Source organism: Nycticebus coucang, chromosome 11 (genome assembly GCF_027406575.1).
Source record: "Nycticebus coucang isolate mNycCou1 chromosome 11, mNycCou1.pri, whole genome shotgun sequence".
NCBI lineage: Eukaryota > Metazoa > Chordata > Mammalia > Primates > Lorisidae > Nycticebus > Nycticebus coucang.
In genome coordinates this window covers 29,280,082-29,302,710 of record NC_069790.1, presented here as the reverse complement: position 1 = coordinate 29,302,710, position 22,629 = coordinate 29,280,082, and the positions used below count along the sequence as shown (strand labels likewise).

General features: G+C 39.7%; 1 protein-coding gene across 7 annotated transcripts in view; it reads left to right on the top strand.

The window, feature by feature from the left end:
- Positions 1-22,629, top strand: part of CREB5 (cAMP responsive element binding protein 5) — a 536,752-nt gene that overhangs the window by 496,853 nt on the left and 17,270 nt on the right. For 4 of the 7 annotated variants that reach the window (XM_053553440.1, XM_053553438.1, XM_053553437.1 and 1 more), the window contains exons 8-9: positions 17,314-17,637; positions 21,855-22,085. In XM_053553440.1, coding sequence (XP_053409415.1) covers positions 17,314-17,637; positions 21,855-22,085 — 555 coding nt within the window. The remainder of the gene's footprint in view (positions 1-17,313; positions 17,638-21,854; positions 22,086-22,629) is intronic. The other 3 variants (XM_053553443.1, XM_053553439.1, XM_053553442.1) reach the window with 1 other exon arrangement.

Genomic DNA, 22,629 nt, shown 5'->3' with positions numbered 1-22,629 from the left:
CTTCCCCACTTGCCTACAGGGCCTGCAAGAGACAGCTTGACACAGATATCCTTTGGCTTTGCACCGCCCCTGCTGACCGAGCCCTGATAAATAAGCCAGCTAATTGAATTAATTAATTAATTAATTTTCTCCTTTTTTCTTATGGCCAGCTGGTGTGCAATCAAAATGTGTGATAAATTATCTGTCGCTGCTTTAAACACAGCAGGGGGAAAGTGGAAAAATTAGCCACTTGAACCCTTTCTTGCTGTTCCCCACCCTCCTGCTCTGTGTAGGATTTTTTTCCCTCCTGGTCTTCTCACTGTGGCTGAGATCAAGAACAGCATCGCTGTGAGTGGAAAAGTGTATTTGGCTGCCCTGATGATGGATCCTTAAGCCCCAGCATGGTGGTGAGATGCTGAGATTCCGTACTAGTCTGTGGGAATGCAAGATTTATCTGCTGCCCTGGCAGGAAAGGTTCAGATATGAGCCTTATGGTTTAAGTCCACAAGATTCCTGTTAAGGGAGGGGAGTGTGATGTGGTTCACGAGCAAAGGGTTACCATGATGCCTGCTTTCTCTCTCGCCACCTCTAATGCCAAACAACTTTCTGGCCTTTCTGGAGCTAGTGCAAAGGGCTCACCAGAATCTAAGTGGCTGCCTGACACACTGTTGCCACTTTCCACCTATTTTTTGCACCTTAGCAACTTTCTCCAGTTTTCCCTTCCACCCTCTTCCCTCTGTATCCTAAAGCTTCGTTTTAAGTCACTATTGTTAAAGGTATTGATTTTTTATAAGCTATTTTCCAGGACCATTCACCAGTATCTTGTAACCTATAAATGACTGTGTATACTTCAAGAAGGCTTTTCTTTATTCATTTTTCTGATGGTCTCCAGTGCAGTTTCTCAAAGTTAGAAAAATAAACAGACATTGGCAGGCTAACTTCATGTGTAGATGTTATTAGGCTTTTCTGTATAGTCTCTTGCAGCAGCATGGAGACCTCTGAGGTTACTCGTGTTGGGAGCGTCTGGGCTGTATGTCCCAGTTTAACACCATAATTCTCTCAGTGGTGCAGTGGTGTCTCCTTCATAAGTAATAAAATAAATAACCAATTGATACATGCCATTTAGTTATGGTTTAGTTAGCCTGTCAGGTTAAGGTGGGCCCTCTCAGCTGTAGCATTATTGACTTTTAGGGCTGGATGATATTTATTTGGGGGATACCCTGTGCATTGCAGGATGTTTAGCAGAATATCTGGCCTCTTACTCACTATGCTCCAACTTGTGACAATAAAAATGTTTCCACATACTGGTAAACATCCCCTTCTGTTGAGAACCGTTGGACAGAGCCGCCATGACTAAAAATCCGAGTTTAAGCCAGAGTTAGCAACATAGATTTGCATGTTATGATCTAAAAATGCTAGTTAGCTTTCCCGCACCATCTATTTAATTCAGGCTAGAGAAATTTTACCTTGATTTAAAATCTCGGTGGAAGCAATCCGTTTAACCTATGATGTCACTGCTCTGAACAGGCAGTTGAATACACTACATTTCGAGTTCTCTGGAAATGGGTAGTATCATGTTTGTGTTGGTATTTCTTACTGTGCACAGTGTAAATGCTCAGAAAGTGTGTGTTGAGAGATTGATCAACCCCCCCCCCAAAAAAAAAAAATCAGGAAAGTGACAAACGAGGACCTGTCATGCTCAGCCCTGTCATGCTCAGCCAGCCATTCTGCATGATCCTTACTCTATAGGAGGAAATGAAGCGAGCGTTTGCCGGTTGGAAGGGCAGAAGGAATCTTTGGGAAGGAGGTTGCCATTGCCCTAGCTGAATGGAAGCCAGGTTAAAACTGTCTTCTGGTTAAAAAAAAAAAAAAAGTCATGGAACATTTAATGACCAGCCTTAGTACATCAGAGGCCAAGCTGTACATCATCCATGCTCCCCAAGAGCATATAGGAATGAAAGGTTCAATTACTTTAAGTCTTCTGTATTGGCATATATTTTGGCAGCACCAAATTGTAGAATCTCAGATGTGCATCTGACATGTTAATCTCCCTCGAATGGTAGTTTCACTGTTTTTCCTAGTGTCCTTAAAGAGTATGACTTTAACTTGCATTTGAAATGCTTCATTCAGTTGTCCTGACAACCTACTTTTCTCAGAATAAACAGAACCTACCTACTCACTGTAGACACTGATACTGTACTGAGTTTGTTTTCTTCTTAGTTGCTTTATAGATATTCTTTGAACCAGCCTTGAAACTCAGAACCATATGAAATGTAAATTCGTGAATAACTTAATACAATCATCATCTCTGATTCCTGAGATTTGTGATTTTCATCTGATATGATTTTGTAACTGTTAAGTTCTGAGATGATCACTGTTAACTAATCCTGAGAGTGTTCACCTCTAACCTAGATAGTTACTGTCAGTTAGGAGGAAATGAACCAGACTGATGCAGCACTGTGTCCTTCAGCCCCTTCTCCATCCCCCTCTTGTGGTGCCTCAGTTTTAAAGGAGGCCAGTCTTCTCAACAGGTCCATTTATTGAGTTTGAATGGTAGACACCACACCTTACCAGCATGGCATAAAACATTCTCTGTTGAGGTATCCTTTTGATAATATACTTAATTAATTGACAACTGATGTTACAGAGATCTGAATTCTATCTGAGATAGAAGCTAAGCAGAGAGCAGGAATGGAAAGACAGTGCATTTGGAGGGCTTATTGTCTCTGCACACAAAACCAAGGCCCCAAATTAGAATTTGAAGAGAGGTATAACTCTTTAGAAGGTAGATTAATACAGTGGTAAGTATTGGTGTCAATAGCTTGGGTCATAAATACATAATCTCGGAGTCCCAGATTTTTATAGTATCTTTAAATGAAAAACTTAAAAGTAGTTAAAAATTTTTAAATCTGGTATGATAGAAGAAAGAGACTTAAAAACATGCTTCTGTTTCCACTCACTTTCCCTCCATGTCTTTCCAATCTTCCTTCCAAGAACATCAAAGGAATCAATGTTAAGTGCCCAGATCAAATTTAAGATTTTTGAATAGAATGAAAAAAAGCATTTAGATGCATTTTCTCTTATTGGAATCTGACTTTGGTTTCAAAACCTTCTCTCTCTCTCTTTTTTTTTGGGAGGGGCAAGAATTAGGGTGGGTGGTAGAATAATATTATTGTTTATTTGTTTACCAATTGAATTTGAATTTGAGTACATATCCCTCCTATGTCCATAAATAAGTTTGAGCTTCTAAATAATATAAATCAATTCTGTTCATTTAAAAAGTAGTCCTACTCACAGAAAATGTTATCCAACCATAGTAAGTTGAGTATTTGTTGACAGTTATCCTCCTTGGCAAAGCATACAATATATGATGTCCCACCAAGGAAGCTTAATGATGATACACATCCCATAGTGAATGAGTTTTGGAAAGAAATCAAAGGGTACTTTTGAGCAGAAAACAGAAGGAAAGTAAGGGTAAAAATAGCAGGCACTGAAATGGTACCAAGATAAACAATCCATCTTCTACTTTAAAAAAGATTCCCACACAGATGGGCTTGATCCCATCAGTTAGTCAGACCAGAACCAAGTGTTGAGCACACTTAATGTGGACGTATTGGAGAAAATGTTTCCATCCAAACGCAGAGCAGCAATTTCTGCCTAGCAGGAGAAGCAGTCTGTAAACACCAAAGGCTCTCTCCCTGCTGAGCAGGGCTTCCCCCTTGAGAGCTCTGCAGACCAGGATATGTTCTTTTTTTTTTTTTTTTTTTTTTGTAGAGACAGAGTTTCACTTTATTGCCCTCGGTAGAGTGCCGTGGCATCAAACAGCTCACAGCAACCTCCAACTCCAGGGCTGAGGCGATTCTCTTGCCTCAGCCTCCCGAGTAGCTGGGACTACAGGCGCCCGCCACAACGCCCGGCTATAGGATATGTTCTTTACACATGATGCCATTCTAAAAATCAGGCTGGCTGCTGGTTGGAATATATCACAGAAATGAGAGAATAACTCCCCATTGCTGGAACTGCCATCACCATTTCCACGTGGCTTAGCGGTTGACATATTTGGTTAACCATTTTGTTAGCCTCTGGTTAACCACTCATGGTTTGAAAACCTGGCAGAAGTGGGCAGATGTCTCTATACATATAATCACATACACAAAACAAGAGAAAACTCTGAAACTAGAAAAAAGCATAGAATACTCAGTTATTTTCCAATATGTACTTATTAATGGAATTTTTAAAATGCAGGTGAGAACCAGCATCATTTGGATGCATATCAGTTATTCATACAAAAACAATCCCACAAGATGCAATTTCTTCCTTATCTGCCACACCAAATCCAGGCTCTCTTTTGCTGGCAGAGGGTAAAGAGAAGAAACCACTTGATAATGTTCCTTTGGTGATTAATTTATCTGGAAACAAGGGTGGAGTGGATAATTCTCAAAAAAAGGGAATTGAACTTATTTTGAGTTTGGGGTACTTTAACTCAATCTTGTATCTACTTCTCTTTTACAATGATTCTGCCTTATCATTGTAAATTAATAGATGCAGAGTCCTTCAATAGTCTGTTTTCCATCTTCAGCTGGAGCTGACTTGTGTTTGCTCATGCTCCTCTCCCTGTGTCCTCTTTCTTTCTCTCCATCCTTGTTTCTTTCTTTCCTTCTTGCTTCCTTCATCTTGTTCTTTATTACCTGCCATCCTTCTTCTGATCAGAAAGTTGTCAAACCAAGTAGGCTGCACCACTAAGAACAACACCAAGTTCAAATTCCTTCTCTGTACTGATTCCTGAGCAGGTGACTTAACATTCCTTCATAGGAATTTTCTACATTTCCAAAAGGTGGAGAATTATCTTTGTCACCCCCTTCATAGGCTTAATATCTGTAAAGAGCTCAGCTCTCTCTGGAAGGAAAGTACTGAACTATCATATTATGCTCAGTCCCTGGTAGCAGTTGCTTAAGAGAAATGTAGAGTCAGAGAAGAGATAGGTTGAGCTGGAAAAGAAGACAGATCATGAAAATGATATCCTAAGCTTGTTAGAAGGTAAGTTCTTAGAGAGGCCATTTTCAATTAATAAATCAACCAGAAAGCTTTCTCCTTGGCATTTTTAGAATGGTACTCAGTCGTGACAATGTGATTTAAAGAGATGGTTTCACACTGCCCACCCCTCCAACCCCATTACTTGTGTTGTAGGCAGTAGTAGATTTAGATCTCTGGTTCATTGAATTGTAAGTCAGGGAGACAATAGAAAAGGAAATAAAAAAAGACAACTTAGCAAGGGCCTTGCAAGTCCACTATCAAAAATACACCAGAGAGTTAATGTATTCTGATCATCATTCCACCTGAAAAAAAAAAAATCCCATAAAATGAGAAAACTCTGAAACTAGAAAAAAGCATAGAATACTCAGTTATTTTCCTATATGTACTTATTAATGGAATTTTTAAAATGCAGGTGAGAACTAGCGTCATTTGGATGCATATCAGCTCAGCAAATAAGTTATTTCTCATTTTTGGTTGTACATGCTTTGCACTTTCATCTCCTTATGGAATAATTGAAAAACTCTACTTACATGTAACTTTCTATACACTCACAGTGGCCAGATTCTTCATCAATTATGAACGGCTTCTTTTTGAAATTTCTTAAATGAGGATATACAGCAGGGGAAGGAAAGATTGTGTGCTTTGTCTGGCTCCCCCCAAGCACAGCTTTATCCTCCCTGGTGATTTGACTAAAACACTAATGATTATGCTAGGATGGAAGCTCTGATTAGTGACGATCGATCTCAGTTCTGAGTCTCCCAGAAGTTTCTACAGCCCTTCCTGCTCAAAGAGAACAGGCAGTTCATATGTGGCATTATGAATTCTCATTGAGCTCAGAGCTCAGGGGTTATTTATTTATTTTTGTTGTTGTTCTTTAAGTCTGTGTTTTTTTTATTAAGTCATATATACATAGGTCATGAATACATTTCTGCCTCTATGGGATTCAATGTGTTGATTATTCATACAAATAGGAGTGCTTACATCCTACTAATTAACATAGCTTTCACCTCATTTACTTAGGTCAGGGGCTATTTATAAACGTGCTGTTCGTGTTGTTGAATGACTACTGAGTGGAGCACCATATAATCCAGACCACTCCCAGGCACAACTGGAACTGTTCTTTAACAGGATGGTAGAACCATCACAGCAAGTTGATTTGGCTATTGGTCCAGTGACATTGGACCATCAACACTCACAAAGCCCAAGAAAGAAAGTAAGTGGGTGCTTAAGAATTCAGATTATGGGCGGCGCCTGTGGCTCAGTGAGCAGGGCATCGGCCCCATATGCCGAGGGTGGCGGGTTCAAACCCGGCCCCGGCCAAACTGCAACAAAAAATAGCCGGGCGTTGTGGCGGGCGCCTGTGGTCCCAGCTGCTCGGGAGGCTGAGGCAGGAGAATCGCCTAAGCCCAGGAGTTGGAGGTTGCTGTGAGCTGAGTGACGCCACGGCACTCTACCGAGGGCAATAAAGTGAAACTCTGTCTCTACAAAAAAAAAAAAAAAGAATTCAGATTATTATAATTTCTCTGCCCCACCACCCTCCTTCCATATCAGTGGTAGTACTGGAGACCCCACACTTTGGGACCCTTAGGCAAGGGTCAGATTCAGAGGCAAAGAATAGCATGGAGGACCCAAATATACCACCACTATCTTCCCAAGAAGAAAAAGCAGCACTGGGTACACATAGAGCATGTTACCTAGACTCAGATGTGGATACAAAGGGAAGAGACGATGTAAACTTCCATACAGTCAGCTACCCCATAATTAGAGAGAAGCACCTGGAGACTTCTTACGGTAGTTAAGTTCAAGGCCCCCTTGGCCATAACACCTGAAGACTCTGGCAGGGACTTGATGGTACACATCTTGCCCTCTCTCCACTCCTGGAATGAAGCCAGAAGACAACGATGTAGAACAGCTGTCTTAGACAACTGTCCTGAGGGGTACAGAAATGTGTGCTTAGGAAAAAGGCTCTCTCTCTGGTCCCCTGAGGGTTTTTAAGTCAAATTTTCAGATTCAAAAGTTTGAGCATTAGAGTTATTAAAATGCCCTTCGGGAATAGACCTGGGGTCAGTGTCCACTGGCCAGAGATGCCCTGACCAGGCTGTGGAGAGGGATCTGCGGGAGAACCAGATGATGTGATGGCAACAGGCTGTTCTCCTGAGCAGCTCACTGCCAGACTCTGCACCAGGTGCTACAGTGGGATAGCTGTCACCTGGTCACCAAGCACATATCCAAGGACTGGTGTGCATTAAAAAGGGGGCAGTGTAGTAGCTGAAGCTGCTCCCTATCCTTCTTGCTTGGGATTATAAGAAGCATAGCACTGAGGAGAAATCCTTTCCATCACTATTCATTGCACCACTTTTTGCCAAATAATTAAGTCACCCACTCAGGAAAGGCCCTGTGATTCACATGTGGAGTGAAGTTTGCTGTGGGAACTTGAACTCTGAATTTCCTGACTTCCATGCAATTAAAATCCCAAACTTAAGCTGCAGTAGCATGAATTTTCCATAGTGAGTTATAAATGCAAAGTTCTACGTTTCATATGTATTTTTCTAACATATGTTACTGCCCATGTTTCTGATTAAAAGCTCGTCCAAAATAAAATAACAAGGGATTACTTTTTTCCAATAGAACTTTCTTCCATAAAAGCTGGAAATAAGTCCTCACCCAAAGTTACCAGTTTTGCAGGTGCTGGGTTTTTAAGGGTGAGTAGTATTTGCCAGCAAGACAAACGGCATTATTCTGTCCGTGATCACCACCAGAAAGCGTTCTTTCTGTGGAGAAAATTATAGACCAGTGCTTCAAAGACATTACATGGTCAGGCCCTATTCCTGGAGACTTTCAGGCAGCTGGGAGGCTGGCAACTGACAAATTTATTCTGCCTTCACTGTATATTCAGCACCTTTAAAGTTCCCAGGGAAACCAGTGTATAATACCTTCTAGGACCAAATTAGTACCTGAGATCATCCCATAATGTGTACAGAGTAGAGGATCTAGAATATCTCACTTGAGCATGGGGATATTGACAACATAAGAAAACAAGACCCAATGAAAGGCCCTTTCAAGCTGAACTTGTCAGAGGCCCCCCAGGCCCTCTCTTCAGATCTCCTTTCACAGATACCCAACCCACACATGGGTGTACACACACACACACAAACACACTCCACTGTTACCACTACCACTGACTTTGCCTAGAAATTGAACCCAGTTAAATGGATCAACTCATCATATATTTTTTTTAAATAGTAAACACTTTTTGGGTGGCGCCTGTGGCTCAAGGAGTAGGGTACCGGCTCCATATACCAGAGGTGGTGGGTTCAAACCTGGCCCCAGCCAAAAACTGCAAAAATAAAATAAACACTTTTCAGAAATAGGCAAACATGCCAAGATGTGCAAATATAGGGATTTTAATAATAGTGCTATAGAGGAGAAAATGGTAATAGCACCTGTGTTCATCAGTTAAGAACTAGGATAATCCTCTAGAGAAAAATCCAACACCTATTACATTTGTCTTTGGTGGGGGCAGGCATGTGAGGGGACATAAATTTGTATGGTACATTGCAGCCTATGCTGAGAAGAGTACGACTCATTCTCTCCCAGTAAGTCCTCTAGCCTAGTTTTATTGGTGTTGAACAATCACATGGACTGTTTTGATATCTATATCGATAATGATGCTTTTAGAAAGTCTATTATATGTGTGTTAGTGCCTAAACCACCTACTATCCAAAGCAGTTTAGCAGTTTAGGGGAAACTGCTTTGGATAGTAGGTGCATTTTCTTTTCGTTGTTGTTGTTTTGTTTTGTCTTTTTGTGTTAACCAATCACACGCGATGTTACACTGATTATTGTGAGTTCTCTTTTAGATAAGACCTTTGCAGATAAGGGCTCTTCATTCAGTCATGTCCCCCTCCCCCCATGCCCTCTCTACCAGCTTTGTGTCATACACAGTGATGGCTACGGCTTCTGAATTTCTCCTTAGTTCTAAGTCAGCTAGAAGATGATAGAGTTGTGAGAAAAGGTGAGTATCAGTATCTTGCAGAGGAGTCAAAGTCTCTGAGACAAATACTAGAAACCCGGCATCGACTGTAGTCATCCTAGGGCAACATATCTTTTATTATTTCATATTACAGTGTTTCACTGAAGACGATGTCCTACTATTAGTCTCAGATGAAGTCAAGAGTTTCTATCAGCACCCACTTAGAGATTCTTATTTTATTTTTAAATTGTGGCAAAACCCACTTAACATAAAATTAACCATTTTAAGATACACATTTACAATTTTATAAATGTGCATTCATTAATTTCTCCATTCAGCATGTTATACACCATTACCTCTCTCTAATTCCAGAATATTTTCATTATCTCAAAAGGAAATGCTACAATCACTTAGCCTTAGCCCCTGGCAACAACTTATGGATTTTCTGTCTCTATGGGTTTATTTACCTATTCTAGGTATTTCGTACACACATACAAATAAAATCATATAAAATATGGCCCGTTGTGCCTGGCTTCTTTCATTCAGCATAATACTTTTGAGATTCATCTATGTTGTAGTATCAGTTCTTCATCCCTTTCCATGGATGAACAATATTCCATGGTGCTTTATTTTTCATCAAAAGCTCGTATTAACCTCACCCCCACCCCCACCCCAACCAACCCCTCATCCACAAAACAACTGTCCTCTGTTCTACGGGATGTTCTGGATATCCTTACGGTTTACACAGGCATTCCTCCCATGTGCATTCCTATTTCATAGAGGAGAAATTTGAAGCTCAAGGTGACCACCCAAGGTCATAGAGCTGGGCTTTAGATCCAAGAATTCTGTTCTTTTTCTAAAGTTCTTTCTCCACAACAATGACTTTTCTTTATTTTAGACATTCATCCAACTCACTTCTTCAATAGATTTCTGCCATTTAGCAAGCATCAACTTAAGATCCTTTCTCTGATGGATTAAGGAGCTAATGATCCTGCACCTCTTTTGGTGCTGGCTTAAGGCACACGGAGCTAAGTGGTTTACTTATCTCAGGATCTGGCTGTCTTACAGTAAAGTTAAGACTGGATCTGGCTCTCAGAAGAGCAGTTTGTTCTGAAATTCACTAAAATGGATAGCTTCTTAAAATGCTCACCATCCTACTGAATTATGAAGACAACTACTTCAAGAAATGTAGGGAAATGGCATCTAAAATAAATAATTTTATAAATGTACATTCTTTAATTTGTCCATATGGTAAGAACAAATTGAGGGCTCACTGTTGCAGAAGTGTAATCTATGATTTAGGTATTGATATGAAAAGGGCTGGGAGGGAAATTGCTAATATTTGTCTCTGGGATTTGTTCAGCTTTCTAACCATCAAAATTCAGTGTATCACTTAGTTCTGATCTAACATTGAATTATTTTCCTTGTTTACAATGGAACTGCTGAGGTACCATCCTAATTTGTGAGATTTCCTTGTACTGCTTCTTTGTGTTTAGTACTAATCTTTGTGTTTAGTACTAATTATATCATTTCTAGTATCTTCAGAAATAATAAGTTTTAAGGATATAACATGACAGAGTATGAATTTTTTTTTCTAGATCTTTTTCTAGGTCTTCCTCCTTTTGGGTAATGTCTCCTTCCAACCTGGCAATTCTATTTAAAATTTTATTACCAAAGCAAAATCTAAAGCAGAATATGACTTCAAATTCTGAAACCTTAAAAGCCAAGTTACCTTATGAAAATGTTAAAAGGAACACATTTTATTCCAAGTGATTAAATCAAATATGATTTTAGTTAATTATCTTACTGATGATCCTAGAACAGATATGAATTTTAAGGTCCACTGTGCTGTCAGGCTCATAAAATAATTCTCAGTGGACATCCCAAAGCCCAATTGTGATTCTGGGCATCACAACTATTTACTTTAGCAAAGGAAGCCTGCAGTTTCTCGTGGATGGTGTGGGACAGTTTTCTGTCTTTTCCTACCTATCATGGTCAGAAGCATTTGGGGATCTAAACTGACCATTTTATACTATTTAAATCCAGGGAATAAATATAAGTTGGATTTTTAGAAAATTAATTCAGGGACAACTTCAGAAATCTTTGCTACCTAGAAGAAGTCAGTAGTCATTGATATTAAAAACACACATCCAGAAAGAGTTTCTCTGGTTTAACGCCACTGACAAGACCATTCAGAAGTCTGTGTTGACTCCTCCATCTGTGGATCAACTGTGTTTGGGGGAGAGGCAGAGAAAAAAGAAATTATATTTTACAGTAATGCTTTGGGGAGGCCACTGAGTGATATCCATTGTTCTGTGTTCCAAAGAAAATATGAACACAGATTTTGTCATATATGTATATAGACAGCCTCTTACTTGTGGTCAACCGGGAAATACTACATTTTGGTGTTATCGCATCCTTTTCTGGGACAAAACTCAACAGCTATTTAAAATTAAAACCTTTCTAGAAAAAAATGCTCCAAACTTCTTCACACTCACCAAGTGAATTTCAAATAATGTTTAATAATTCAGCTTGGCTTTCAGAATCTCTAAGGCATAAGCAGTCAGCCTTGCTGAAGATGAAGAAGGTTGTCATAGTTCCACAAATGTTTCTAATTGGCACCAACAAGTTGCTAATGAGAGATAAACTGCCTGGGGTGGGTGTGGGTGGGTGTGCTATGTATGTACATACTCACCAGGTCCACATGTGGGCACACTTGTGGTGCTAATGGTGGGTGCATGTATCTGGGCTTCACACAATGTGCTGTGATGCAAAACTGAGCTTAGAGGAAATTAGAGTGGCCAAGGCTGGGCCACAGGGGTAGCGGCCACGCTGGGAGGAGGTGGACAGCTGGTTCCTGACCAGGACTCACATCCCAGGCAGCAGGCCCACCCTCCCATTGGGAGCAGTCAACAAGGGAACTTGTAAAATACACAGGCCTAACGAAAATGACCCTTACTGACTAAAACCAGCTGTGGCTCAGACTTCTCGTTGCCTCTTCCAATTTGCTTTCTCAAATAAATGAATATGGTAGAAGACCATAGGAAGTCAACAGAATCATTTTTATTCTTTCTTGCAGTTGCATCTCAGTAATAACCCTGGGTTTTATAGCTGAAAATATAAGCTGATTTGCTCATTAATTTTCTCTCCCCTCTCCCTTGCATTTTCTTGGCAATAGGCAGAATGTTATTTAAAACAAGACACAGTTCAGCTTCAAAAGGAAGAATCATTCTGCAAAATATATCTCAGACTCATTTACTGGTGATTTATCATCCCTAAGAGAGTGGGGTACAAATATCTATAATTGGTGTATTTTATTTTTAAGTAACTGTATTTTAGGTTAATGTGAAGGTACAAACAACCAAGTCAAAATGTTTGATTTTGTTAGGTAGAGTCCCTCTTGTGGTTATGACCCACACACAAACACCCCCCCACCCTATGCCCATTCGGTGAGAGTACCCACATCTCCCCTCCCCCTCCCTCATTACTCCTCCCCCCAACTTGAATTGAAATGTATTTTTCTCCTATGTGGGCATGTATCACGATTTACAGTTCAATTGCTCTTATTGGCATCAGGATTCAGGGAAGTAAGCAGGCTTAGGACTTTGAGAAGTATCCCAAACTATTTTGAAGTGACACGGAGAATTTTAATGTGGCGTAAGCACTGCAGATTGATAATCATTTATGTTCACTGTTTTCTTTCAAATATGATAGAGGCTGATGTTTGGAGGGTAGACTTAATTCAGGGGCCTGAGAGATGCTTGAAAGTCTAACTTTCTACACTTAAGTGTGTATTTTTTTCCTCTCTGATGCTTTAAAAATGTTTGTGTCTTCCATTTCCTTCAGAGAGTGGGCAAATAATGATGTGCCCAGCATCATACCTGGCACATAGTCTAAACCAAATAAATATTTGTTGATTAAATAAACAGTTAAATGGAATGTTATAAGCATTACTAGCATTATCATCTTGGTTTTAAATGTGCAAGAATAGACTTGAGGCAATCAAGTAATTTCCCTTAACAGTACTAGCTAATTATTTGAGAGATGAAGATCTGGGGCAGAGTATTTATTTGTCAGGCTTCATTTGCTCCTAATTAAAAATGGAAAAGTTGTTCATAGCACTGAAGGAAAAACACCATAACCCACTCCTACATATTTTTTATATTCCTTGCCACAATTTCAGGGAAAATAGGTAAAGATAAAATTAACATTCATTCCTCTTGTTTTCCTCTCTCTGTTATCCTTTTCTAGAGGGCAGGAAGGGTGCAGAGTAGGGGGCTGTTTTGACTGTGCTTTTGCCTCCCATCTGTCTATGTGACTTCTGCAGTCAATTCTGCTAACCTTGGTTGGCTAATAAAATCATGTAAATACCAGCTGCAGCGATACAAGATAAAAACATGCAGCATCCTCCTCATGAGCTTCAGACAGTTTCATTCATTTATTCATTCAGCAATTCTCCCGCCTCAGCCTCCCAGGTAGCTGGGACCACAGGCGCCCACCACAATGCCCAGCTATTTCTTTTTGTTGTTGTTATTGTTGCAGGTGTCATTGTTATTTTAGCTGGCCCAGGCCGGTGCCCTACCCACAAAGCTATAAGCACTGCCCCTTAAAACTCTTTTAATGAACAAAATATAATTTACAGCTCTATGTTAATCTTCTTTATCAAGTTCTTTTAAATTATTTGGTTCCTATTAAATTACTTTTTAAAAAATATATCATCAAATTTGGTTAAATTGTGGTGAAACTGATTGAAAATAGGTATAACCCTTATTTGAGAGAGCTAATCAGCAAGAGTGTATCAAAAGGGGTATCATTACAAAGTTACAAAGCTCGGCCTTGGTGTGTGTCACACTTTATGGGGGCAAGACATGATTGCAAGAGGGACTTTACCTAACAATTGCAATCAGTGTAACCTGGCTTATTGTACCCTCAATGAATCCCCAACAATAAAAAAAAAAAAAAAAAAAAAAACAAAGTTACAAAGCTCTTGGGGCAGCTGGCTCAGCCACTTGCTAGTTCTGTAAGGCTGAGAAAGTTACTTAACTTTTCAAGTAGTCAGAACTTATACTGATATTTGTAAAATAAAATTTAAAGTAAATATCATGTAAATCAAAATAAAATGTAAGATATAAATCTATTTATTTACCTTAATGTTTATATAAATTTAAATACACCTAAATAAGTAAATATAAAAATATAAATAAGTGTCAAAATGCCACTCTCCTACCAATGGCTAAGCTTGGCCTGTGATCTTGACTCTCTTTTAGGCTCACAGGGTTGTTTCAAGATTAAGTGACTCGATACCTGTAGCCCATCCAGAACAAAGGCTGGCCCAGAGCACGTGCTCAGTTAAGGCTAGTCATTATTATTAGCTATTTTGATATGGAAAGATATCAAAGATATATTGTAAGAATGACAAAGATCAGGGTACAAAACTATGTATCACAACAAGGACTTGCACATATTCTTAAAAATGCTATGCAAATATTCTAGGATACATAGTGGCTATATCTGAGAACTGGGACTGGGATTTAGGGGGACAAGGTTAGGCAGGTGGCAGTTTTTATTTTTTCACCTAAGATTCTTGCAGTAGTTTTTTTGTTTGTTTTACTATGCAGCTGTTTACTTTTCTAACAATAAAAGTATAAGTAATAATTTAGAAAGTCCGTTAATACTATCTAATATGTCAATTTTTAGAAAAGCCATAATGATTTCAACATAATTTTTTTTCATCCTTAAGTTTGGAAATACCATTCAAAAACTTTGCTCCAGGTAAAGAAACATGTATCTGAAGCACAGAACTTCAGAATTCAGTCTTTACTTGTTCACTTTGACTACACCATAGTCAAATAAGAGTTTTTTAAATTACATGCTATTATGACTCCACTACTATAAAAGTATTCTGGTTGTTCTTCCTCGTCTACATATGTGTATATAGGGTTGTTTGGAAAGCTGCTGACCCACCAAATAGAAAAGCACATTTGGCTCAGTTGTTGCTGACTTCATCACACTTTTAAGCATTGCTTAAATCTTTTATGAGCATTTTTATAAAGACAATGAAATCATTTCCAAATTTGAAGATGAGAAGTAGTCATTCACTTTTCTATCTAGTGGTAAACACAATACCTAGTATCTAATCTTTCCCAGAGATTCAGGGAACTTGACTCTCAGCATTATCATTGTGAACATCGGGAGCTCTTAGGCAATAACTGTTGCCCATGAATGAGCAGGCGAGTGGGGAACACATGGACATAGACAGTGAAATAATAGACACTGGAGATTCTAGAAAGTGGGAGTAGGAGAGGGGATGAGGGTGAAAAATTATGTTTTGGATGCAATCTACACCATCTGAGACGTTTGGATGTGATCTACACCATCTGAGTGAGGAATACACTAAGAGCCCAGATGTCACCACTACACAACATATCCACGTAACAAAATCTATCAAAATGTTTTAAAAGTAGGAGGCAAGTAGACAAAGTGGTTACTGAATCAGGATATTTTAATAAAAAATTAAAATATTTAATATTTTAATATTAAAATATTAATATCATTTAATATTTTAAATGATTATCTAATATTAACTTATAATCTGCCATCTCTCCTTTTTTCTTTTTTAAACAAGTGAAGGTTCTTTACGTTTAACTAAAGATTTTGATTAATTGGTATTTTTCAATAGTTTAACTGGTTGAGAATTCATTAATATTGTACAAGCCCAGAACATGGTGGCTTTGATCATTATTTAAATACAATGCTCCCTTTGCCCAGAGATCACACACCACTATCATCAATCAGATAAGAACACAAATCCGGAGACAACTTTGAGTCCCTTAGTAAATACTTCATGAAGCTAACTGAGCTTGCCAGTTAGACTATCATCTCTGCACAAGACACATTTGCGAGGAGTAACCACATTATACAGCATTTAGCACGTTGTGCCCCTCAGGATATGATGATAATTGCCTGTGTTGAAGGAAAAACAATTGTGAAGAAACTTGGGACTAAGTTGATTACCAGCTGATTCTTTTGAACAGCATTAGCAAATGGCCCACAGCCTAAATTTGGGCTGCTGTCTAATTTTGTACAGCATATGAGCTAAGAATGGCTTTTTCTATTAAGACAAAAATCAAAAGGAGAATAAAATATCATGACATGTGAAAATTATATGAAATTCAGATTTCTTGTCCCTAAATAAAATTGTATTAGAACACAGCATGTTCACTCACATATTGTCTACAGCTGGTTTTGTACCACAACAGCAGAGGGAGTAGTTGTGACAGAGACTGAAAGGCATGCAATGACAAAAATGTTGACTATCTGATTCTTTATAGAAAAAGTTTGCTGACCTCTGCTTTACATCCAGGGAGAAGTTGTTTGTGCACCTGTCCGCTTGTGTGTTAGGATAATCCTGTCGGCCTGTTGATGTGGCTGTCCAAAAAGGGTCAATACTTCATATTCATCTGTTTTCCTCACTCCTTTCTCAAAGTCAGAAGAAAGTTATTGAGTGAGAAAATTAGATCATCAGGCAGGACCATGAGAAAGATCATGGTAACAAACAGAAAAGACCTACACATTGCCTCCAAAAGTTATATACTAATGCTAATTTGAAGCCTTCAAATGGTATTAGTATTCTTCCTACATTTGAAAATCAATCCAAAGTCATTTCTACTTCATATCTGAGAAATCTTTTTAGCTGCAAAACTTTTTACGCACTCGTGACTCTTAACACACACAGTGCCATGTGTCAGATGAGGGTCCTTTGTTCAGTGGCATTATCACATCCCATGGTTCTATTTTGTTTATATTTGCATTTGGCTGTAGATAGAATAAATGATTGACTAGGAAAAGATACCTTCTAATACAGTGTTTTTCAACCTTGTTTTATCTCATGGCACGCTTGAACCTGGAGTTAAACTTCTATGGCACTCTTAAATTATGTTCATCAAAAAGAGTTCAAAAAGAATATATTTTCTGTGCTTTGAACTTCTTTCAAAAATAATTTAATTAGTCTTTGAAAATTTTCCCAGAACACTGAAGATCGTCTCACAGCACAGTGGTTGAAAATCACTATTATAGCAGAGTGTCTTAATCTTGGTGGAACACCCTGTCCATTTGCTGTGGCAGTTGAATTAATATTTGTTGCTCACACTGACCCTCCTAAGTACCATAATATGTAAGAAAATATTAACACAAGTTATCTTAGTACCAACAGAAAATGTTAACAGTCAATATATAAAATATTATAGAATTGGAAATGTTTTGCTTCCAAATCCCTATTATATACACATGACTGACTTTAGTTGTCCCTCTTGTTTTGTTCCATTTCAGAGGTTGAAGGCCGCATTGACTCACCACCCTGCCGCCATATCAAATGGGAATATAAACACCATGGGACACATGATGGAAATGATGGGCTCCCGGCAGGACCAGACGCCACACCATCATATGCACTCCCACCCACATCAGCACCAGACACTGCCACCCCATCACCCCTACCCACACCAGCATCAGCACCCAGCACACCATCCTCACCCTCAGTCCCATCACCAGCAGAACCACCCACACCATCACTCCCACTCCCACCTTCATGCACACCCAGCACATCACCAGACCTCGCCACATCCGCCCCTGCACACCGGCAACCAAGCACAGGTAAACATTTTCCATGATCTCTTTTCTTTTTTCTTCTTTCTTCTCCCTTCTTTCTCTAATGCTGGGTCATGTACAGCAACCTGGTTGGACAAGCCCCGGTGTTCTATTTGACATTCTGAGGAGCTCTGTTTATTTCCTCAGAAGTAATGCTTACCCAGAAGAACCTACTAGATAAATAATATAATAAATATCAGGTCTAGTCTCTCGGGGGCAAACGTAAGCTTTCAAGTGCTCCAAAGTCTATTTTTGCAGTGTGTTACAAACCCCCCCAAAGATCAATGTGAATGGGAGAATTAGGAAGAATTTAAGCTTGTGAAGAAGGTTATGAATGAAGATGACAAGTTAATTCTAACCCTAGCTGCCATGTTTTGTAACATCCTAGAGACTCAATTTGGTCACCTGTAAAATGGAAGTTAAGTACAATGGACAGTCTTTGGAGTGACAGTGTTAAATTTTTAAGAGTAACAATTCAAGGCAGGCAAAGAAGCTTGGGAGTGAATGCTAGGGCATAAGGTGTTGTGTAGATGACGCAGAGAGGTGACTCACTGCACCTAATGTGAAATGCGTTGGAGGGAGCAGAGAGAGAGTCAAGCTCAGTAGATGATCAGACCAAGAGAAAGGCCACATCCCAGGGGCGGAAAGTCACCAGGAGTGGCTAGAAAGAAAGCCAGCATTTAGACTAACTGAAAGAGGGTTGGGGGACCAGGCAGACGTTATGTCTGTCACCCAGGGCCAAAAAGAGAGGCGAGCCCATGTACCAGAGTGAGTTTTACTAAGTGGAAGGAGCATGGCTGGCCCTAGACACTTTGAATCCTCATGCAAAAGGATCTTCCTCTGTCCCCTCCACCATTCCACACTGCCAGCTTCCAACCAGCTGGGGCAGAATGATGGTGTCGGAAGCTTGGGACCACCAAACAACAATTATTCACTGTCTATTCCAACATCTGACTTATTCACTTGTCTCCGACTTACTCACTTTTGTCCTCTGACGTCTGTCTCTGGAGACAAGACCTCACAGCAGACAGCTTTCTGAGCCCTTGCATCCTCCTCCCCTGCCGTACGCTAACCTGGACAGCCGTCTTTCTACAAAATGGGTCAGCCACAAGCCACTCTCTAATATGATCAACAAACTTACTTTTGCAAAGGTTCTTAAGAGTTTTCTATATAGTGAATAAGTGAATGAGTTTTCTATATAGTTTTCTATATAGCTAATGCCTTAGCGCTGTATTGACATTTAGAGTGAGAAAATTTAAATTCTTTTTCAACCTTACTTGCTTTATGACTGTGAACAGAAAGGATTAACCTCCCCAAACCTCACTTTCCTCATCTGTAAAGTGAGAGTAATAAATCATTGATAGATAAACTCATAGCCTCTTACCAGTGTTAAATAAGACAATATCTGTAAAGCCTTTGGCATGGTTTTCAAAGGATGTTAGCCATGATTAATTTCAAACCACAATAGTTCTGAAACAAAGCAATCAAAGTTTAGTAAATAATTTAACAATAAAGTGCCATCAAGAGCACATTTTTTAGTCATATTTTTAGTCAAATGCCATACTGGGACATGTATTTAAAAGGGGAAAAGCCCCACAAAGTCAATGATAGGCAAATTGGTTCATATGTGTACTTATATCTTAAGGAAAAGGAAAATATCAAGGTTTGGTTATGTTTGTGGGCAAGTTATTTGGCAGATAAGTTTAGCAATTCTTTGACTATAAATGCCATTTGTTAGCTAATTACCAATGAGCTGATTGCCCTCTGTTTCAAATCAGTAAATTGCCAATTGTATAGGCAATTAGTTAACATTATAATTAGCTTCTCAAATAATGCTTTAAAAAAAATTTATACCAAAAGAAAAGTCCAGGTTGGTATTGCTATAAAATTTGAATCAGAGTATTTAGACAGTATGCTAAAATGCCACTCTTAAACTGTGTTAATTTGGCTGATTACTTTATGTTGTTAATATTTTCTTTTTTTTTTTTTTATTTATTTGTGGGTTTTGGCCAGGTCTGGGTTTGAACCCGCCACCTCCGGCATATGGGACCGGTGCCTTACCCCTTTGAGCCACAGGCGCCGCCCAATATTTTCTTAAGGTCCTTTCAACTCTGAGATTGTCAGATGATTTGGAATGCATTCTTTTCAAAGTCACAATTCTTTATTTTAATCAAAATTTTCATAACATCCATGCCAAGAGAATTCCATTTTAAAACAGAGTAAAGTACCAGTAATCACGAGGGACGCCGATTCTAGCCTTAGCGCTGTATTTGTGATTTCTCCTGGCTTCTTGCATTCCTCCTGCTTGTAAGGACGAGATGCTAGAGTCCTGGTTTCACTTCCCAGCACCAGGAATTTCTCTTAACTAACCCACACCGTAAACCCAACCTCACCCTGCCCCTGATCCCTACATCAGTTACCACTTCAAATGAAGGCACAGGAAAAGCGTTACAGGTTACAGGTTAGCTGAAGTTAGGGTAGCAGGCTACAGAATTGAAAGATCTCAGCAATAGAGATTAAAAACAAGTTTGCCGGGCAGTGCCAGTGGCTCATAGGAGTAGGGTGCCGGCCCCATATACCGGACGTGGTGGGTTCAAAGCCAGCCCCGGCCAAAAACTGCAAAAACAAAAGCAAACAAAAAACAAAACAACAAGTTTGCCCACTTGAGAGTCTTATATAAGATTGTAAAGGTAGAAAACAGCTGGGCGGTTAGAACTTTCCCTGCTAATGCTTTTCTTTGCAGTAGTTAGTTCAGGCGTTAGCAGCTGCAATGACAAGTCCTAAATCTTTGCCAGTAACAAGGATTACGTCTTCACCAGCCACTCTGGTGAGTAAGACCTCAGACAATTAATCTATTTTGTTATCCCTCTGTGATCAGGGAGGAAAGAGATCGCCAGTAAAGTTTTAGAAAATGTCTTTGCTTTAAATAAAATTACGGAGATACAGTCTGACCTCAATCCTGAGCCTGATTCTATGAGGTTTGATGGAGTTTAGGATTAAAATACATCACGCTCGGTTCACAGATGTCAACCAGTAGCCATTAGTGCAATTACAGTCGTTCTGATTGATTTCAATCATAGGGTTGGAATGTGGTAGAAAAGGTTGTTGGGCTTCATTTTTAAAACTTTTTGCCTGTTATTTCTGCAGGTTAAATGTCTCTTGTAAAACAACTTTATAGATATTACAGTCATAAACCTGAGTGACTGAGAAATGGGAGAGGTAAAAAAAAAAAAACACCACCCTTTATTAAGAAGGAGGAAGGAGTGAAGTGCATTAGGGAAACAGTCAGGTGTCCAGACATATAAAGAGTCAGTCGTAGAAATTTCACAAGCTGCTGTATGTCTGCCTCGTGAAGGGAAATAAAGCTGTATATGTGGGGGTCTGAGATGTTGCTAAGTCCCATGTACAGTTTGCAAGGAATCCTAACCATAGTAAAATTTTTAACACAGTGATTTGCCACCAGTATTAACAGTATTTCCTCATAATGTAACTGCCGCCATCCCTCCCTATCTCACACACGCAGTGTCCTAGAAAGTTCTCCTATAACTCCCTTCACCTTGTGAGAGCTCCCAGGAGCAGGCAGACCCATCTGCAATGGGTAGGGTGAGGCAGTCCTCTGCATTAAGAACTGTGAAATAGTGACAATAGGATTTCAACTGCTTTCCAGTTCTTGTGATAGGAACTACCAGAGATGACAATGTCCCAGAGGCCTGTTCTAGGAACCTGGTTTTAACACCATTAGGATGAAAGGAGCCCACAACCTGCCCAGAGGTTTCTTGCAGAAGACAGATGACTCATCAATACTGTGTCAATAGCCCTGACCTTTCCATTTTCACCCTGTAGCCATATTTGGCTACTTTGATGTTTTTGAACATATCTTAAATAAAACATTTTTAATAGCTGAAGGAGAAAAAAGATGTCTTAGCCAAAGACATTCTCTGAAGGAGAAAAAAAAAATGATTTAGCCAAAGAGCTGTCAGGGAAAAATTCATCTGACTTCATCATTTTCCAAGTCATTCCTGTGTCTTGCCAAAATATCAAAGAATATAGTTCAATGCTTTTTATTTTCTTTCATGAGTGTGATTTCATTGTTTATTTCATTCACAGGAAACAAGTTGGATATGCTGACTTTGTGTGCTTTGCATTTTGACACTGGCTTAGGGTTTCTTCCCTTACCCAACATATGCTTCCCTGTCCCAATACCTCCTCCCTCTCTGTCCCAGCAGGTTTCACCAGCAACGCAACAGATGCAGCCAACCCAGACTATACAGCCACCCCAGCCCACAGGGGGGCGCCGGCGAAGGGTGGTGGATGAGGACCCCGACGAAAGGCGACGGAAATTTCTGGAACGCAACCGGGCAGCTGCCACCCGCTGCAGACAGAAGAGGAAGGTCTGGGTGATGTCACTGGAAAAGAAAGCAGAAGAACTCACCCAGACAAACATGCAGCTTCAGGTGCAGCCTGCTGTCTCTTTCCTCAGGGCTCAAGGCCCTGTGCTCAGTTGGCATTTCCTGCCCTGCAGACGCTTGTTGACCTAAGTGGTACTGCCACACACTCAGCCCTCAGAGGAGGGCAGTCTGTTCCCCAAGCTTTATTAATTCTGAGACACTCTATAAAACAAAACAAACCATTCCAGGGGTTTTTTTTGGTTTTTTTGGGTTTTTTTGTTTTTTTGTCCAAACAAGTCTCACTCTGTCCCCCTGGGTAGAGTGCTGTGGCATCATAGCTCACAGCAACCTCAAATTTGGGGCTCAAGGAATCCTCCTGCCTCAGCCTCCTGAGTAGCTGGGATTATAGGTGACCACTACAACATCTGGCTAGTTTTTCTATTTTTAGTACATTTTTAGTAGAGATGGGGTCTTGCTCTTGCTCAAGCTGGTCTCAAACTCCTAAGCTCAAGCAATCCATCCTGCTTCCACCTCCCAGAGTGCTACTGAGACCATTTTCATTCAACCTTCGTACCAAACTCAGAAGAGGGAGGCTCTATCCAATTAAGTC